Genomic DNA, 21,470 nt, shown 5'->3' with positions numbered 1-21,470 from the left:
CAATTCAATCATAAATCTGTTTGGTTCTGGTTCCTTGCCTGATTGCCTCTGACCCATGGCTGCGGATGCCTTCTCTGCCATGATGTCCGCCTCCAATTCGCTGTTATTTTCTCTGTTTATAATTGCTGATGTTGAAGGAATGGGTGTGTGTGCATATTTTAGACACACATGCACACCTGCTATTTAATCAGATTAGTGTCCATGAAAGATCCAATACGGGAGAAAAAAAATTAGTTAGTTGCCTGCAACTCTGGTTCTTCAGTATTGGTGTATTTGATAGATTGACATGAAACGAATGTTTCTCCCCTGAACGGCTCACCGTAATAGTTTTATGCTCTTTCATGTTCACATTAATGCTCGAAAATCTGAGGGGACTGTTCTAGAGGGTGCTGCAGCAGGATTGGTTGGTATTTAGTTCTTTTAAAAGATAGGGATAGGTTACTAAAGTGAAGGTCCTATAGCCTTTCTAGGCTTTTGTTTAAAATTGTACTAGTTTATGTTATAAACTACAACGTGTATTTGTAAAGCGCACGTTCATCCAGAGGTCTCTTGGCGCTGAATAACAATGTTCATTGTTACCAAACTCAATAATACTCATTTTATCGACCTCAGATGGATGAAAGGCTGAGTGGGTCCGCTGGGATTTGACCTCAGATGGATGAAAGGCTGATTGGGTCCGCTGGGATTTGAACCTGTGACCATGAGGTTGAACACAGGCCCCTGCAATGGATGCATTAGTCCACTGAGCCACCAGACCCGGACAGTTTTGATGTGGGATTCCCATTTCAACGGCATGTAATGATTCAAGCATGTGAATCTATAAAATATACCAATACTGGAAAACCACAGCTACTGGTAGGTAACTTATTTTCTTCAACGCCCCACCTACATTTCACACTGTGACTGGTGTCTAAATCAGTTGCAGTGCAAAATGAGCAGTACGTAGTATTCACTTAATCCTGACTCATTGTTTGCATCTTAGATGGAGAGTTTGAGAAACACCTACTGAAAGTAAACAAAAAGCCATGCATGATGGTGACCTTTACTGAGGTATCCATTTATGTTTTCATTCATATAGCATTAAGGCTGACCTTCAAAATGGAGGGGAGCATTATAACTAGGTAAATGATGGACTACTTTTCATACAGAAACGTTTCTAGCCTCTTGTAGAATGGGAGAAGCTTGGAAATCGCTCTCAAATAAGGTGGAAGCCCATTCTAATGAGTAGCTGCCAAGTGGGAAAATATGTCGTCCCTCGCCCCACCCCATTTAGGTTTGATAAACTCTATTTTCAGCACAACAGAGTTTGAGCCGCTAGACTGAAGATTACTAGTTGGTATATATTTCTGGACCTTGTTACTGATGACCAGAGCGCCCATGCTATAAACAACCCTGTGAGTATGGCAGAGTATATAAAGACTGCCTGCTTCCTCATTAGCATCCAGTGAAGCTTGTTCAGACTGGCGGAGGCATAGTCCCTAAAGGAGTTACCAAGAACCAATCATGCAGCCGTGTTTTGAATGCGATACAGCTTGGCCATTCTAACATATAGTGAGGTTCCATAATCTTTCTACAGCTATGGGAACCCATTTGAAGATTGTCGGCTCATCCTCGGTAGGCCAAAGCAGACTCCACAAACCGCATTAAACTGGTCACTTGTTTCATGAGTAATGATGGCCAGATTTGGTAGGTATTTGGTGGTGCCCAGTGAACTGACCCACCACAGGTTTTCTAAACAGTTTGCTTTTTCATACAAGATGACCTCTGGATGCAAAAACACTGACTAAATTTAAATGGGACAAAACAGTTAGATGACCACCAACGGGTAGCCCACTGGGCTCTCCTTACAGGTGTCCACATCTTTACTGACTGAAATGATAAGTTGTGTCATCAGTATATGATATGATGTCTAGTCCCCAGCTCCTGGTGACGTTAGCCATAGGAGCCATGTACACTGAAAAGTGTTGGGCTTGGAGGTAACTTCCAACATGGGACTGACTGGTAGACCTATGGATCAAAGAGGGAATACTCCCGCCTCTCCCTTACCCAGAATATCTAGATCCATCTTGTTGGATGCTGGTGACCATAGTAATATTTTGGGGAGTGTCCACTGCTCAATAGTTGGGCAGGTTCTTATCTGTTCCACTCACCCATGCTGTTGTACTGTGCATGGGGAATGGCACGCAGATCAGTGGCTTTATGGAGAATGTCACTGGAGCAACCAATGGTCCCAGAATGCCTTGATACTGGAGTATTATGGTTGCGCTGATGGTGGAGAAACCATATACATACAACATGGGCAGAATCTTCGACGGGTTGCCCGATTCTATAAGCTTTTGGACCACGCTCCATGACCCGGGTGGCCATCGCAAAGATCTGCACTGCCTATATACCCTTTCAGAACACTGTTCTGTAGCTCTGTCCACTTTTTAAACAGGTGAACACATTGGTTTGGGGTGGTGAAGCTCAATGACGACGAGGGAGGACTCTATCTCCCTGACCTTGAGATGTACTACTATTCAGCTCCTATACAATATTTTGCACACTAGATGGAAGATAATATCTGGGAGAAACGACTGCTTAAGGGGTCGTATGGAGATGCGGCTCTGCCGTCATTGCTCATGACCTGTTCCAGGTGTAGCGTCTTCTTCAGCCTAGTAGCATGTAGAAGAAATATGACACGCACGGAGTTTGGTTTACACGTCTTGATTTCTCACATACGTCTCTCTTGGTTTGAAATGTACCTTTCGTAATCCACATTCTGCATTGGATTGAATTTGAAGTACAACTCTTCTTTAATTTGACGGTATGTAGTTTCTTCAGCTCTTGGTATTTTCTCTATCACTTGCACTCCATCGCAACTATATTTTTGAGATATTTAATCTTTTTATCCGCTACTTCATCCAGCGCATCAACAAATAAAGTTCTCAGTTTTCAATCCAGACAATCCATCGGGTGCCAATATTCTGCTTCTTGGCAATGTGATTTTAGGCAGGTGGTGGCGCATTAGCGAACACGCTTCAGCAGCCATGGAAGAGCTGTCAAATTGCACTATTCGTCCTCCCTTCTTGGTTCCTTTATCGGTTTTTCAGGATTCAATATCCTTTTAAGTACAACCCCTGTGCTTTCGCGTGGATTACTGCGTCTGACGCGGAGGTTGGATGACTCTCTTTACTCTAGAGGTTTTGGTAAGTAAATGTTAATTTCTTAAATCTGAGGTGCACTACTCTACACGTTTCTTTACACTTTCTCACACCTGGTTGATCTCTACCTCCGCACGTCGTTGCACTCATCTACTTCAACTTGGTGTTTTCTTGCTCCTGGTTTTCACCACGCATTGCACTTTCTGCATCCGGTTTATACGGCCTTTCAACACGCCTTTGCATCTGTCGACTTCTAATCGCAACATTACTTTGCAATCTGCTGTCTCCACTTGTTGTGCTTTCTGTACCTGGTTGATACTGCTGGTGATGTTCTCCTACTGTATGAATGACTGCTGTTATGCTGTGGCGCCCACTTCTTATTTCTATTATATTGGCATTTCTCTGACCGATGATCAATGAAACTTTCCACGTGACCTTCACTTCCTTCGACAGTCTTGTACTGGCTTGACTTGCACTTTGACTCCACATACGCCAACTATCAATACTTCACTTTAAATGTAGCGCGCGGAAGCAGTTTGCTGGACCTCGGCAAACTCTCTGGGAGAGCACTCTCGACTCTTCAGTTTGCGGGGTTTACAGATCCTCTATTGTAGGAAAGTAGGATCTGCTTCTATGGTTACCCCCACTTTTTGCTTGATGTGATGCTGTATTTGACTAGTCTGACTGTGATCCTGTGAAACAGGACCCCAGTCTATCTGCTTTCTGGCTAAATTGTTGTGTAGTACCTAGGTACAACCCCATATTGGATACTGGGTAACCCTTACCAGAACCTAGTATATGGTACGCAAGGTGTAGCTAACCCAGAGGTCTCCCATGGGCTGAAGCATGCATTATGCTACCCATGGGAGACCATGCAGATTGGAACTACAGGCCTGCCATTGCAGCCTTTGTAAGTTGGTGCTTGCAGGTATAGGTTTCCTGTAGCTGATGGTCACTGCACTTAAAACCTATAAGTCACCCCTGTAGCAGGCCATTGCAATCCTGAAGGAAGGGTGCTGGATCTCAGTGAGAGGGTGCCCCTTCATGAGCAGGACACCCCTGCAGCCTATGGAGTCCATTCTCCCGGGGTGTCAGTGAAGCAGCCATATACTCGTAGAGGGGCACCGCGTAATTACGCGATGACCATCTCAAACGACTAACTAATCATATCCTGTTTGGTGTCAAACATGTTGGAATCATAGCCCCACACTGTAAATGGTGTGGGAGGTATGATTCCAAGCACTGGAAGAGCCCTCCATTAGGCTCTGTGTTCCCGGTGCCAACCTTCTAGACCCGGATAGCACAAAATTGTCGCTGTAGACCATAGCACATTTCTGTCTTCCTGTTGCTGGGCCAAGCTCGAGCAGAGGAAGGTGGAACAATAGTCATCCTGTCATTGGGAGGTGTGACCAGTCCCAATATAGTGCATAGGGACTGGGTGGGTGCGCTTCTCAACACCAGAAAGCCTGCATGAAGGGCACCCTTGGTGTCCCAGTGCATAGTCCAGGTCAAACCAGTACTGGGAGCCGTTGGCTCCTGCTTTGGCGCAAAACTGGACAAAGCACATGGGAGTAACCTCCACCCTGTCCAGATCCTCCCCTGGGAGGGTCCCCTGAATCTTCCCAACCCTTTCCCTAGGGTACTTAAGGGATTACCTGGATGTAGGATACTAGATTCGTCATGGGATAAGAGTCCGATCAGACACCACTTCTACCGTCTGGGCACTCTGGACTTTTCTGTACTTCATTTGGGCCAGACTTTTCTGTACTTCGTTTAGGCAGGACTTTGTCTCCATTCCAGTCTGCTGAATCGCTTGTGCCTGTGCATCATCCAGGAACCTTCCAAGGCATGTGGAGCGTCAGACACCCGAAGGAATCTCCCTTAGAGTGATTGAGTCACTCCCCTGCATTCGCAGGCACCGCAACCAAGTGGTCCGGTCTGCTAATCATGAGCTCCTCTAGACTCCAAAGGCTCTGTAACACAGGTGGTGGTTTTCCACAGCTCCCGAGGCCTGCCCTCTCACCAAGTTTGAGGCCAGTATCCCTTGTGTGGGTGCAATAACCAAACCTCTGTGCACCTACTCACCTTGCAATTGCAAAGGCGTGTTGACTTCTTTCCAAGGAGATCTTCGGGCTCCAAGTAGCCCCAACCTTGAGCACCTCCAGTAATCAGAATCTTCCGCCACACTGCATCGTGGCCTGCATCTTTTGGTAAGCTGCTTGAGGTCCCTCTCACGATTCCAGTGCTCCTGGCCTGTGGGTCCATGTGAGGGTCACAGTTGTTTCTTTTGGGCTCCCCTGATTGCTCGAGCATGGCCTGACTCCCCTGCTTTTGTTGAATCCCCTGGACCTTGCTGGTCCAGACGTTGCTCCTTCTTTGATTCCTGTGTGTTTGCCTTTGCCAACGATTGTTGGTGCTCCTGCCGGACACTGACCCCTCAGCACTTTACATTCTTCGTGGGACAGCTCGTGCCCAGCTTCTGGTCTTCCTCAGCGCCCCCTGGTCCTCAAAGCTGAAGAGTAAAGGTCCTAGTCACCCATCCTGTAACACCCGACATCGGAGGACATTCGTCCCAACAAGTCTCCTCGTCACTCCTGAGTGACATCGACACTGTCCCCTCTGCTTGCAGGTAACTCTTATCAAGAATCTATCCTAGGATTCTACCGGACACTAATTCCTTCTTCAGCAGCGGCACTTTCCTGAAGTCCTCCATTGGGTTCGACTGCGGTTTCCGACACCACTTCACACGTATGCACCTGGCTTACGTGGTTTAGGTATCGTGGGTACTAGGGTATCCGCGGGTGGGTTGGCTCTCCAACCTTATGTCTTCCACTGGGTTTTTTCAGAGTCCACTGGGAAGGGTCCGTAATCTTGAAAAATTCAACCACGACTTGCACATAGGGTTTTACGGAGCACACAGTATTGACACTGCAAATGCTCTCCGTGGGTCCCGGTGTACTCCCCTTGGGTGGTTCCTTGGGTCCCCAGCACTACTACATCCTCTCGACCCTGTCTTCATCCGAGTCGTGGTTCTTATACCACTCTCAGTATATGGTTTGGACGGGCTGGACCTCGGGTGGAAAGGAAGCGAAGTGAGGTGGGAAAACAATTTCACCTGAAACCTGCCAATGAGGACATGAGGGGTAACAAACCGGGTTGGTTGTTTATGCTGCTGATGCTCCCCGATCTGCATTGTTGTAACAAAACCTTCAAATTAGCAAATTAAAAAAAACAAATATTGAATCATTGCTATGCATGAGGCAGTATTCTATTTTGTCATATGTAACCAATGCAGGTAAATGGAGCATCAAAGCGTGTGAGGTACAGACCTCTATCTACACCAAATTTGAAATTAGAAAGCTAGATCTTGGTCTGAAAACCTGGTTGTGGCTACACGAACTATAACGTTTTATCAGGAAAACGATAACTCTCTGCACACAAGTGAACCTCAAATATGATGCAATAGATTCCAGATCTTATTATGATATGATCTATTTATAAGGTAATCCGTATATGTGTACACACACACCCACACACCCCTCTTGTGGGTATCTTTAATTAAAGAAAATAAATGTATATTAAATACACATGTAAAATAACAAATGTTAGTGATGGTAATTTCCACTGAAAATTGATGGATTCTTTTTTTTAATTTATTTTTTATATTGCAGAGCATTTGACTGCAGCTATGGATTGATGTGCATGTTACATTTCAAAATGCTATCTTATGGGTTGGCCTATTAACTTTTTCCCCTCCTTATCAGGGATACTCAAGAAAGGCTGCTGCCCTTGAATTTTTGAACCGTTTTGAAGAGGCCAAAAAAACATATGAGGAAGGCCTCAAGCATGAACCAGGAAATCAGCAGTTGAAAGAAGGACTACAAAATATGGAAGTACGGTTAGCAGGTAAAAATGTAGCGAAGGCAAGGGGAGAGAAAACATTAGGTACTGGTTTTAATACTACAGTTCACTACTGTTTGTATATTGTGCAGTGTATATTCACAATTTCTGTTATTCTACTTTGATAGTCTTCGAAGGTAAAATATCTGATACAGAAATGCAGTTTTAAACTTTTTTTTTTTCAGTTTTAAAAATGATATAAATCGAGAAAACCAGCCTAGAGTATGCACCGTTTTCTGCTATTTATCTTGTCTGTGAAAGCAAAATATTTGTGAAAAGGTACTGAAAATACCATCCCAGAGCATATTGCTAGATTTACGCTATGAGGAGGAAATGGTTTGCTTTTTAGGTCTTGCCTGGCATTAGCAGCGCACATGCGCTGCTCTCGCCATGCACGCAGCTAGATGTGCACGCGTACGGACGGACAGAAGAAGTGTTCGCGCTCGTCAGCGTCACCCTGCTGCTGGTATGGCAGCACCCCTCCTGGCTGGCACCATCGTCTCGTTTCATCTCCGCGCTTCAGATGTCACATTTCCTCATATTTCGCAAGTCCGTTTTATTGCAGCAAGTCTTTGCTGCTCCTTTTGCAATGCGCTTATGTTGTCACATTTCCTCACATTTCACGAGTGCGTTTTACCTCAGCAAGTCTTTGCCGCTCCTGTTGCAATGAACTTGTGTTAAGACATTATTCATTAATTAGCTCAAATGATAGCTACTTTATGGTACAGCAAATGTTGGAGCGGGTTCTAAAACGTTGCAGTACAATGATGACCATGACTTTATCATTGTTATTATGACTGACACTTTCTTTTTACATCTTCGAAATGGGTATAGCAGGAAAATTGTAGACGTTTCCATTTCGCCTTTTTTCTACTTGCCAATTGAGGGTGCTATTGACACAACACTCTACCTTTCTTTTTAGTTAAATATTGAATAGCTATTTTGCTATACGATTTGAACCCGGTTTTATCGAGTTTTGGTCTGTCTAATCTCTAAAATATTGTCTCAGCGCCCGGACATCTTTCTTTTAATAAAGATGGTCCTGCAGGGCACCCATTCCTGCCCCAAGAGCCATAGGCGGCTGCCCTTCAAACATGAGTAAATCCTCCCAACCGTCCATTGATACACATCTCTTACAGCGCCCCACAAGCGTCCCTGCTGCATCCTCTTACTCCAGTCCTGGACACGCCCACCTCCCATAAAGCTCCTCAATTCTGCACTGCAATACCCTTTTTTTCAACCCTGGACATCCCAGCCCCACTAAAGGTCTATTCTGCTCAGGGCATATCTCACTAGCTCGTCAATTGTGCCCTTATTCAACTCCACTCCCGCCTCCCCCCACCTCCACTCCCTCCTCCCTCTACCTCCAACTGAACTCTCCCACCATCACTCCCCCTCACTCACCCCCTCCCCTCCCCTCCACCTCCACTACCACCCCACTCTCCCTGCACCTCCATTACTCGCACCTCCATCCCCTCCCTCCACCTCCATTGCACTCCTCCCTCCCTCCACCTGCACTCCCCCCACTGCCCCCTTCCTTGCATAAACAAAACTAGAACACATTTTTGGTGTTAATTCTGGTTTTTATTATCATACTTCAGTTGTATTTAAAGTTTTCTAAGTTATAAAGTGACAAATGGTTATAACACTTTTTAAATTATAACTTATAAACATGCTGCACAACATTAACAATACTCTGCAACACATATTAAAAATGTTAACAAAGCCAATAGCTCTCTCTAAACACTTATAAGGCCCCAAAGGCGAGAACTATTGGCTAGGTTAATGCTTGTTCTGAGGTTGCTACTGAAGGGACAATTGTTGCACTGTTTCATACTCTATCTGCTCACTGAGCAAAGATCCCTGGACACTGACTGTTTTCAAATGTTTTTGCACTTTGACTTTTTTTTTATTCCCTTTTCTATATTTGCAGTAAATTGGCGTACCTTTTTTAGGTCCCACTGCGTTTGTTGTCTTTTCAAAACATGCTGTATCTGCTCTTTGGGCTTTGAGCTCACCCATTGTTTTTCATTTGTTGGTGTGCCATTCTGATAACCTTGCTTTTTAGCGGTGCATTTGGTTGTATTTGTCCCTCCTTTCATCCGAGACATTGATTCCTTGCAAGCCACCACGTTTGCAACTTGTCACCATAAAAGGCTCACCTCAGAGCAGCCTGCACATTGTTTGGACATTTGTTCCACTAGTGAAAGATGCAGTGATCATGATGGTGGAGAAGGAGACAGTACTCTTCCTTAAAGTCCCTTTACCACTGTGTTCCTGAACCATTAAAATCTTTTACCACCGTTTAAATTTCTGCCTGTGACAGAGCTGTTAGAAATGTCATTAAAAACTCCCTATGTGGTAAAGTCAGGCCAGACACACACCTCTTCAAATGTTTGTAAGCTACTGTTTCTCAAGTTTAGGACTCCTCTTTTCCAAGACCCTCATGTTCTTGATCTAATTCTTATCTATATTCTATCGTTTGCAGCAGCTGCCAGAAAGGCATGCATCTGCTCCATTACCTACTGTTCTACATGATAACAAATGGAAGAAGCTGGTCTCTGTACAAAAACTGTTTGTTAAGTTGTAACTTCTATGAAAGAGTCTACTGAAAGTTTCCAGTGTGGCAAAAAATACCAGTAGGAAGGTGATTTAATATTGTTCAAAATTAGGAGCAAATCACTAGAAAAAGTAGCCAATTCTATATGGATCTTTTTAAGAAAGATGTAATGAAACATTTCCTAGCTATCGTAACAAAGTTTCAATTCTATGAAGGGCCGGAAGCTCAGATTATGCTTTGTCTTTACTTCATCCACTTAATACAAATTTTAACAGTAGCCATTTTAAAAATAGCTTAATGTAAAAAATATCATTCCCCAAAGTGTTTGGAGTGTAACAAACAATACAGTGAAAGAAACAACCTAGGCGGAAACAATAGATTGCCCACACAATGGTGGCAGGACAAAGACTAGGACTGAACAGCTTCCAGTTAATAACTTAGTTTTATTAAACAATTTATTTTATAATCCATAAAGCAAAAACAATGACATGTGCATCACTAAAAAGCAGACAATTTTTTTTTTTATAAAACAAATTATAAAACCATTTCTAAAAGACTTTAGAAATTACAAAATAGACATGAATTAAAATAGAATGACATTTGTGAATTCTTTTACAATGATATATAAGTTGTGTGTCGACGCGCGTTTCGGCGGCCAGCGCATTTCTCAAGACAGAATTCAATTTTCTATAACTAAATCACTACGATCGTGCCGGTCGTTGTCAAGGGGGTGCAGTTTCTGCTAGAAACTTGATGATAGAGAATGGCGTGTTCAAGAGGATGGAATTCTAAAGGGCGGCGAACTGTATGAAAGGTCCCTGTTTCTTATTTTAAGTTATATTTCAATATATTTCGGCCAATAAAAGAACGGTAATAGAGTTGGTTAACCTGATTTGAAAACGTGTGCTGTCGTCGCCTCCACGGAATGTTTTAAGCTTTGTTTTTGGCTTCGAATTGAAATCAACCTTAAGCGAACGAATGAATTTTATGAACTTGATATGCTTAGTAGCGGTTTGATGACGGTACGATAAAGCTGTATTGAAACTTCAAGCGCTGGGCTCGCTGTGTAACTATTTTTGCAGAGCGGTACTTCTGACGTAGCCGTGATGAGGCTTCAACAGAGGATGTTCAGATTCTGCCAAGTGTCGAGGATTTGAACACCGGGTCAGGACCTGAAACTTTAATTGTTATAAATCCTAGCGCGTGGAGGCGAGCAGTTGTCGTGAACGAGTTTCCGTAGTGAAATTGAACTAAGTTATTAACTGGAAGCTGTTCAGTCCCAGTCTTTGTCCTGCCACCATTGTGTGGGCAATCTATTGTTTCCGCCTAGGTTGTTTCTTTCACTGTGTTTTTCCCTGACTTAGGGGTTCATTTTCACCAGTTTATACAGGGAACCCTTGTTTGATACAAGTGTAACAAACAATATCCAGTCACAGCTAAGCGATCCCAAGATAGTTCATTGTCGATATCGTTGCAGCCTCTTTTCTTCATGCGAATCACGCTACCATCTGTTGCTCACGAAACCTGTTTTGGAATCGTCCATTCCTATAAAGGTAAGAAAACCAAGAATATTTAAACAGATTATCACAAGAGAAGCAAGATAGAATCACAGCAGTGCAAGCTATAATTAGTCTTGTGTGCGTCATAATGAACACTTTATCATAAATGTGTACTCCTAACGATGTATAGACTGAAACCAATACTTACTGATAACAAGAAGAGAAAAGAACAAGGCTCTTCTCGCCTGGTGGGATAATCCTTGCCTCCGTGTCCTTAACAGAATTGAAACTTTCTGTTACAATAGCTAGGACATTTTTCATTCTTTATTTCTGTGTCGGGACCATAGGCTCAGATTATGCTAGTGTAAAGCTTTCTTACCACCAAGTGAGCTACATCGACCACCAGTTTAAAATAGAACCTACTGCATTCATAATGCCCTCCTGATGGACACCCAAGTGGAAGGCCTTGGAGGCCATCGCCCCCCCCTTGCCAAATATGCCCCAAACATTCCTACATTTATACCTACCTGCTGCATGACTCAATGGGCGATAGTGCATGAGGATACTGCCTCGTGTGGTTTCCGGCAGGCAATCAGGTGTTGTATTTCGCCCAGAGGGTGGAGTTCCTCCTTCATCTCATCATATGCTTTCAAGCACTGTATCCCACACAGTTTAGGAGACTCTGGAAATGCCAGATATGACATGATGCAGCTGCAAGACTTAGTTTGTCTGCCGACTGTTCAGAAAACCCCATGTGGAGCGAATACTCTACCTGTAATATCCAGAACGCAAACATCTGAGACCCGCGACCTTAATCAGCTCTATACTAATGAAGGGCTTAGCCCCAGAGAACACTCAAGAGATAACCGCACTACTGGTGTTAAACTACAGCAACTTTGAAGTAACCTTACTGCATTTACTAGAATACAGTGAGGTAAACTGTGCTTGGATGTGAGGGAGCATGCGCCCTCCCCCCTGCGACAAGATATTAGGCATAGCATCCTGGCAAATGTAGCTAAAAATTCTTTCCTCCTAAGGAACCTATTAATTTGCCAGGCGAGAAACCGATTAGGACATGGTGGATTTCCCAGAGAGATGATTACCGAGGTTTCGGCGGTGATGAAAGGTGAATTTCTTGTAACAATCTCCACACAAAAGGGTGCTTTCCCCTGGGGGAACCGTTGATCGGAGCATGCCCTGCGGAGATGGCCGATTGAAAGGGATTGATAGATCTGTACCCTCAGATGACAACTCTGACAAAAAACTTGGGAATTTGAACTACATCAGCATCCCAGATATGCAGGCCCCATCATATACACCAACCCGACCATTTTTTCCAAGCTGATCTGTAACTCTGGACAGTGCTGTCAGCCCAAAACTTGTTGAGAAAGTCCTGGGATTTGCCACCGCTGCCTGGAATCCGCCATGCCAAAAGGCGCAGGAAGCCCTCCGTCTCCAATCTGTGTGGCATCCGGTTTGGATCGAGAAGAAGAGTCTGAAACTGAGAGAAGGATTGTAGAATCCCAAGAAAGATCCATCAGAACTGGGAACCAAACTTGCAACCTCCAAAACGGGGGCCACCAAAACAACCTCTGTTTGCTGCCTTCGCACTTGGGCCGAGATTCTTGGGATAATTGAGAATGGAGGAAACTCATACCAATCTTGGAGAGCTGAGTCTATGGCCAGCGCCTTGGGGTCTAGTCTCAAGCTGGAGAACCGAGGCACCTGATGGTTCAGGCGTGAGGCGAACAGGTCCACTGAGAAGGGACCCCACCTGTCCAATATCTACAACAAACGTTCTGAGTCCAGCTTCCATAGACTTGCTTCGTGGAGATCGCGGGACTGCCAGTCTGACACCTGTTTGGTTGACCGCGGAGATATTCAGCCTTGACTAACACATGATGAACCAGGCAGTGCTGCCAGAAGTCCTTCGTCAAGTCTGACTAGGCTTTCAACGGTTTGCCCCCAAGATGGTTGACGTACCGTACTGCTGATACGTTGTCCATCTTGAAAAGAACACAAGACTGGATCCTATCCTTGATCTAACTAACCGCAAAGGACCCCGCAAGGAGCTCTGGCAGTCTGTCTCATTTCTGTTCTTGTTAAGACCAGCTTCCTCCTGTGGAGAACTTACCACATCAAGTGCTCCCAGCTGGATCTGCTGGCGTCTGACTTTAAATGTGGAGTTGAACCAAATATTGCCCTTCCATTCCAGGCCTCCATGTGGTAGAGCCACCATTGGGGTTCGTCTTTTTCCTCCTGTGACAATGGCACTGTCTGAGAATATGTAAGGCCTCTCTCCAAGTGGTGGACCTTGAGGCATTGCAGTGCTCTGCATTGAAGCGGTCCTGGGAAGTGAGTCTAAATGGAAGCCGACAGCAGTCCCACCAGACGTGCAGTCTGTCGAAGAGAGGAGTAAGGCTTGGAAAGGGATTGCCTCAGTTTATGATGAATTTTCGCCATCTTCTAGGATGGAAGGCTCTGGGTGGCTTTTGAAGAGTCTGACTAAGCCGAGGAATGTAGCCCACTGAGAGGGGGGTGAGGAGAAATTTTATCTTGTTTATCACAAATCCTAGGCTCTCCAGGAGGTTCACAGCCATTTGCAATTGCGTGGACAACATTTTAGGACATTGACTCATAAGCATGTCATCCAGGTAAATTATCCTCAATCCCTGCAGGTGCACATGTTCCACTACTGGTTTGAGGACTTTCGTAAAGCACCACAGTGCCAAAAACAGCCCGAATGGTAGAGTGGTGAACTTCAAAGTATCCGGATATGCATCCTTCAGGTCCAGATGCACCATCCAATCGAATGGCTGGAGCTTATCTGTAACAGATGTACCCCTTCCATCTCAGTGGCGATACACCAGCCATTCATTAAACTTTCGAATGTTTAGTACGGGGTGTTGCCCCCATCGCACTTTTTGCCCAGTAAATTGTTGCTTATAAAGCCTTTGGGATGATGCTTAGTTAGGCAGATGGCCCCTTTTTCGAGGAGGGCCTCTCCCTCTTTGTCTGGAAGGTCGGTGTCCATCACTGAAAAGGTTAATGGATGCGGTAGTGTCACCTTGATCTGAAAGCTCTGTGTGGTCTGTAGAACCCATGCATTTGTCCTGGGGGACTCCCACCTGTGGACACACTGTGCCAGCCTGCCCCCTACTCTTAGTCGGAAAAATGGGTGAACACTCACCACTATTGGAGGTGTTGGAGGCTTCTCCCCTGGAGCCGCCTCTGCTTGGAAGAGCTGGCCTCTGGTGTGGTAGAAGTTGGTGAAGCGGGCCAGGTCTTGGTATTGCCCATGCCTGAAGCCTTGTCACTGAGAGGAGTTGATTACAGAAGCGGCCGGACTTGCAGCCCCCTGCCACGGCAGGCCCTCTGGAAAATACAGTAAAATAGTTATTCAAGAAAGAACATCTATTTTCATCTTGATTTTAATTGTGTGTTACTTCACAGGCCAGCCAACACGCGTTTCGTCATTGGGGTGTAAAACCCTTGACTTCTTCAGGGCTGGAAGGAAACATGGAAATTAATGTATATAACAGATTTGTTGACCTGAAGTAAGAATTACTGCAAATACCACAGTTGGTATATACAGAGGTATGCAGCAACATAAGAATAACAGATGAAGGGAAGCACCAAAAGTAAAGGTAGCAGATTAAAAATGATCCACTATGAAGTTCATTGTTTAGTTCATGCATGGGGACACCTAATTATGTGAACCATGAGGCCTAATAACCTCATTGTGGCGTGAAGTAAGCGGGAGGTGCGGGTGAGTCATTGTTTGCGGTACAACCAGTATTGTCCATAGGGTATAACCGACCTAAGTGCATGATCTGGGGTTAAAAGTAAAGAAGACAAATTCCTTTTATGAACAGCAAAAACAGCGAAAAAACCAGTGCACATAGATTCACAACCCCCATCTTTCATAATGGCGTTTTAATAATGTGAGAGTCAAAATTCTAGATGGCAGAGTGCTAGTGCCTATAATTTTATGGAATTGTCTCCCCAAACTACACTAGGTAAATCCAAACCTACCTGCACTAGAATAAAGTACATCTTTGGACCAAGAAAGAGAAAAGGCACTATGGTAAGGCAGTGCCCAATGTAATTATAAGACACATTGACACACCAAGTGTCCCAACTGATACTATATATAGTTGCTAGTGCATTATTCTCACATTGCAACTGGTGATACTTCCGATCCGTGGGTCCTAAAGAAAGTTTCTTCTCCGTGTTAAAAGGTTCTCCTTTGATTCTGTGCATCTGTATGGAGAGAACTACTATAAATATACCCATTTTAAAGTCTATATCTATTCTAAAAAAACAACAGTAGCAGTCAGTGCTAATTAAAATATACAAAATGGATAGCCAAATCCTCATCTTACCTCGAATGTAAGGTAATGCAATTGAATCCTCAAGACGTCTTTTTCATGGTAATATGAGCCGCGTTTTTTATCTTTTTAATGGAGTATCTGAACGCCCAATCAAGGCACGACCAAATCAATTTGGCGCCAACTGCTGTGAATAAATAGCTGTAATCAAACCAGAAGTGTGAACATTAGACACAATTCATTGTTAACCTCACGATATCCTAGAAAAAAAAGCCGAAGATCCTAACTTCTTAAAAGGAGAAAGCCTCTCACTTACCTCAGGCGAGTACATCCTGACTCTCTGTCTCTCTCTCTGTCGATTCCATGACCGCGTTTTTACCGGAAACGTGATGCGACACGACCCGGAAGTGAATTTATAAGGAGCCACACGTGAAAGAAAAACACTAGACCGCTACCCTCACTAGGGAGTTTAGAGTTACTACGTGAATAGTAGCGTGGCATGCAGCTAGTGTCATTATTGCGCATGCTTAAAGTGTGGTATGTTTCAATAAAGTTGGATGATTGTTGAATTGCATGAAAAGAGGTATTGAAGCAGGGTATGCCTAACAGTAGAATTACATTACAAAATATGCTCCCAAAACAATGTTAGGTTGAGATGCATGTGACAAAACATGAAATTAATTAAAATAAAAACGGTTATTTGTGCCAAACATTCAACGTTCTTTGTAAAGAATTGATCAGTTGATGGAGAGAACGAGGAGGAATGTAAATAATTTCAAGACTTCTAAAACAGGGAAAAAAGGCTCTCTCAAATTAAACATTACATATGAGTGTAGTCTAGAACTTGGACACAATTGATTGGGCAGTTGCCACCATTCTGGTGCTTTGGTGGCACACCTTGATGTATGTATGTATGTGTGTTCTTATATAGCGCTCGACTTACCCTTGGGCATCTCGGCGCTTGCATTGGGAACCCATCCTGGCTTTTCCCAGTGAGATAACCCGTACTGGGCATCCCCAAGGTGAAAGCCAGGCATCCCGCCACGGGGGGGCCGTAGTGGAGATTAAGCAAGCTATTGCCCAGAGTTGCAGAGTGTGAACCCGTGATTCGAGTAGGCACCGAAGTGAGCATTATCGTGTCCGTGGACACTTGGACTCAGACCCTGCCGCGTCGGGAATTAAACCCTGTTCCCGGGTCTGACCTCTGCTTCAGGGTATGCCTCCTCTAACCAGTAAGCCACACTTCTCCACAACCAGTAAGCCACACTTCTCCACTGATGTGCTCCACAGGATTTCAGAGTGATGTCCATAAGCAATTGTTGGATATGTCATTTGATGGCACAGTCTCTTCAGAAACCAGAAGTATTCGGCCTTCAAGTGCTTCAAAAAGAGCAAGGCCATAGCTTGCTCCCTCATTCTCTCTCCCTGTGCAGTAGTTTTCCCAGCAATATCCCCCCTTTTGAGGGGTTGGAAGATACTTGCAGCTGGAGTATTGCAGAACTTGACTTAGCAACAGCAGACCTCACAAACATTTCAAGGCAAAAATTTCAAGGCTGAGGTCGGAACCTGGCTGCCAGCGTCCAGGCTCCCAGGTGTGGCTAACTACCAAACTTCTCCCCTCCCCAAGTTGCTGCACCCCTTCTGCAGAATTAGTTTAAGTTGCACTTTGCGTCGGACTCCCGGTAGTTGGAAGCCGAATAAGCTATTAAGTCTGTTGTAGGTAGAGCATACAAACAGAACCCGAGGAGATGATGGACGGAGCGCTGAAACTTTTCAGACACTCACCCCACTCCCCCACCAGTCACATATCTGGGTTGAATCCATCATCGTTCTTTGCGCAATTCGCCACCCCAGTTCAGACGCAGCCATATGTAAATCAGTCTTGACCCTGTGCCTAATGGGAACAGTCCAGACCGAACTGCCAACCCAGGGCTTCTCTGGACTGGAAACAAGCATCCTGGGACTTGTTTTGGGGTAACGCCCCTCATCAGCCCAGCTAGCTTGAATCCAGTGGCAAATTGAGCAAGGGACCCACGTCTGGGCATACCGAAGGACCACTGGTCTATTTTATGAAGGTAATTTCGGGCTCTCTTTGAGAAGGGAGATCTAAAAAAAGGGTGCAGGCATCAGAAATCTGTACTGGATTCTTCTCCTGTTACTTCCTAATGGTAAAGAAGAACTAATGCCTTAGTCCCATTCTAGATCTTTACCCTCCGAACCTCTTTCTCAAGAAGAATAAGTTAAAAATGCTCAGCCTGGCCAAAGTTCTAGCTGCCCCAGATCCAGAAGACTGGATGATGGTGTTGTATTTGCAGGATGCCAATTTCCATGGCCCCTTCCTGCAATTCAACAGAGGTTACCTGCGGTTTCAGATAGGCCACAAGCACTTTCAGTTTTCTGTACTCCCCTTCTGCCTTAACAGTGCCCCTCTGGTGTTGTCAAAAGAGATCCTGGTGGTTACTACATATCCCTGAAGGTTGGTAATACAATTCTTCCCATACGTCGATGACTAGTTACTGAAGATGGGCTCATCTTGAGCATTTTTAACTGCCTCCAGACGATGGAAGACTTGTTGACATCACTGTGGTGTTCTAACTTCGCTACTAAGTCACATCTGACTATCACAGAGGTTTCCTTTCTTTGGAGCCATCCTGTACACAGTGCTGTTCGGAGCCATCTCTCTGCCTCAATGAGTCCATGATATTCAGGCTATGATCTCAATATTTTCCCTGGGTCTCAGTGAGAATGGCTCCTATTCTTCTTAGCCTCTTGGCTCCTGTATCCTACTAACGAACCAAACTTGGTGGCACAAACAGGCTCAGCTGTGGGAATCGAAGTCTTACCGGTCATGGTACCAAGGGACCCTCTCAGATTCCAGCCAGGTGTTGGAGGAAGCTAGTAAATAGCTGTTTTTGTGGCTGTTGTACCACAAGTCAGTTGGTGGTAGACCCCTTTCCATGTCCCATCCTGAAGTAAGGGTTGTGATGGACGTATCGCTGCTGGGTTGGGAAGGTCATGTGGGACAGCAGAGGACGCTTGTCCTTGACAGACCCGCTTCCATATCAGTCTGTTGGATTTGGACCATTCACTTGGTACTAAAAGATTTTCACCCGACCATCAAGGGGAATGGGTGCAGGTCTTCACGGACAACACTACTGCCATGTCCTACTGCAACAAGTTGGGCAGAGCGAGGTCTTGGGCCCATTGCCAGGAGGTTCTGCGCACCTGAACCTGACTGGATCGTTTGGGAAATCTCCCTAGTCGAACTGTACTGGTCAGGATTTTTAAAGGCCAGGGTGGGCAAACTCTGCCAACGTTGCCTCGCAAATGGTGACCACACTCAGTGGGGACACAGGGTGTCTTCCAGCAGTGAAGAGAATCGGCTACCTCCTAGAAAGCGCAGTGTCAAAACGTTTGCACGTTTGAGTTCCCAAGGCAGGTTTTATTTGCAGATGTCTTTCATCCAGATTAGATGTCGTCGCTCCTGTAAGCCTTACGCCTCTACCTCCTCTGACCAGATTTCTGAATATCAGGAATGACTGGGCCCAATTTATCGTAGTAGTTCTGGGCTGGGCCAGGGAGTGGGGTATCCAGAACTTCTGACCTTGAGCATTAGTCCATCATGTCTCCACAGCAGCAGGACAGGGTCCTGCACTTGAACCTGCACAACTTATACCTCCTTTAATGGAGATTGAGTGATGACAGTTTTCAGCCTTTGATCTCCCTTCCGAACTAGTCTGTCATATTGACAACCAGGTGTCCCTCTACTAAGACATCTCTGCAGGATGCTTAGACAAGTTTGTTGCTTGGTGTTCTTCCCGACATATAAAATCCTTAGAAATGTCAGTTGTCTGATGTAGTACTCTAGGTTGTCACCTGGCCCAGTAAGCCCTCGCTGTGGCAACAGTTAATGATTTATCAGTTTTATTAGGATTACTGATCAGCCATCTCTGTTTAAATCACCTGTTGGGATGCATTGTTCAAAAGGGTTGACGTGTTCTGCCGAAACGTTTCTGATGCCCCATTGGGACCTCAATCTAGTTAACATTTCATATGGGCACCCTAGTCAACCAATGTACAGTTGCACTCTGTGGTAGCTCACATTGAACACCATGGTCCACATAGGAATCACATCAGCTTGTTGTGCAAGTGAGCTGCAAACACTCTGCCCATCAACCATACACCACTAGCTTCCCAGACAAGTAAGTGTTGAGGACCAAAGCAACGTTCCTTCGGAAAGTGGTCATACCTTCCCACATTGGGTAGTCTATTTCTCTTCTGGCTTTCTTTGCTCCTTCTCAGCCATCCAAAGAGGAGATGCTTCATCATCTAGACACTAAGAGCTATGAATTTATACATTGATCGTACCAAGGGCTATTGGAATGGACAGTCAACCTTTTGTGACCATCTCTGTGATGAGGAAAAGGAAAGCTGTGCAAAAATGTAAATGCCTACGGGCACATTATTCCAGAACAAAAGCTGCTACCACAGCACTGGCATATGGAGTGCCATTCTTTGACAATTTCTAGTCTGCAACGTGTGTGTCAGTTCACACATTCATGAAGCACTACTGCATGGATAGCCATGTTCACTGGGAGTGGCTCCATACACATTATGTCTTGCAGGATTTCATGATCTGAGCCCTTCCACAGACCTGTCACCTAGGGAGGTACTGCAGTGGTATTTATTCAGAAGGTGAGGAATCTGCAGTTAATAGTATCCATCAGAAGAAAAAGCATCTTACCTTGAGTAACTCTCCTTTCTGGTGTGGACTCCATCTAATCCTAGATTCCTCACCGAAGTCCTCCCTTTTCTCTGGAACTGACTCTTCTGGTCCAGTAGATTTTAACTGAAGATCTGCTCACTGGCACAATCTGATTACTAAGGCTTCACGTTGAATGGCGCGGACAGTCACCTGAAAGAAACTGATGACCGTGTGCAGAGGTAGCTTAATGTCACTACGGGGGTGGTGGGTAAGCAGGACAGATCCGATGCAGATGTGCACAACACCAACTATCTGTGCATGAGGTAATGACTAAGAACAATCTCCGGATCCGGTGTGGCGCTTTAAGGGTATTCACAAGATGTGAGGACTCTGCCTGGTTAGGAACAACAACAATATACTTATCTTCAGTAACGCTCTTTCTGTGGGATATTCCAACCGCAGAGATTTTGGTGTAGATATGCTGTTAAACTTTTACTGTGGATGGCTAGAGTATCTGTTGCTAGAAAATTTCCACTGTGTTGCAAGTTATCGATCTTGAGACTGCCCCGCTATAGTTTAATACCGAATTTCTTGTTGTGGCCCTTAATTACTTTTCCTCTACTAAACGGTCAACGTTATCTTCCTTTAACACCTATCCCCTATCCAGCGCACCACAAGCTGTCCATGCACTTTGCCACTTTAGTATGTGCCTCATTGTCTTAATTGTTTTAACGTAATTTGTATTGTATGCTGTTTTTATGCAAACAATATGCTGTTGTAAGAAAAGGGTTTATACTTTTTTTTGGTATAAGCTTGCTTTTGTGCAGTTACATCACAGCCTGTTTCCTTCTTTCTCCTTGTCAATAGAAAGAAAGTTTATGAACCCTTTCAATGCACCAAACCTTTATCAGAAACTGGAGAGTGATCCCAGAACGAGAGCACTGCTCAATGATCCTAGCTATAAGGAACTCATTGAGCAACTCAAGAATAAGCCTTCTGACCTTGGAACGTAAGTGAATATCCCTGTTAATATGGATGGTTTTAAACTATTGGATAAAACTTGCACATTTGAAGTAAGTGAATCGTAACATGAAACCCTGTTCTTTGGGGTAACAATTTTGGGCCCTCTGGCTCCCATTTACCAGCATCTCCTTCTTTCTATAGTTTTTGGTTTGGCAAATTACTTCTGTGTACCCTATTGCACCTGTGTAATAAAACTGTATTTATTGTCCAATACCAATATTGTTGACAGACATCCAGTGTACTGAATTTGCCCCATCTTGTAAATGAACAATTTGGTTCTTAGTGAGGCAGAAATAGATAGCCTTCACT

The 21,470-nt window shown here is 44.7% G+C and overlaps 1 protein-coding gene across 1 annotated transcript in view; it reads left to right on the top strand.

Annotated features, from left to right (window-relative positions):
- The window catches only part of STIP1 (stress induced phosphoprotein 1), a 213,087-nt gene that overhangs the window by 40,556 nt on the left and 151,061 nt on the right, over positions 1 to 21,470 (top strand). Inside the window, exons 3-4 of the mRNA XM_086932803.1 lie at positions 6,908 to 7,049; positions 21,006 to 21,147. Of these exons, the coding sequence (XP_086788929.1) occupies positions 6,908 to 7,049; positions 21,006 to 21,147 (284 nt within the window). The remainder of the gene's footprint in view (positions 1 to 6,907; positions 7,050 to 21,005; positions 21,148 to 21,470) is intronic.

Source organism: Lissotriton vulgaris, chromosome 7, assembly GCF_964263255.1.
Source record: "Lissotriton vulgaris chromosome 7, aLisVul1.2, whole genome shotgun sequence".
NCBI lineage: Eukaryota > Metazoa > Chordata > Amphibia > Caudata > Salamandridae > Lissotriton > Lissotriton vulgaris.
The sequence above is the reverse complement of the archived record's forward strand: the minus strand, read 5'-3'. Positions and strand labels throughout refer to the sequence as shown.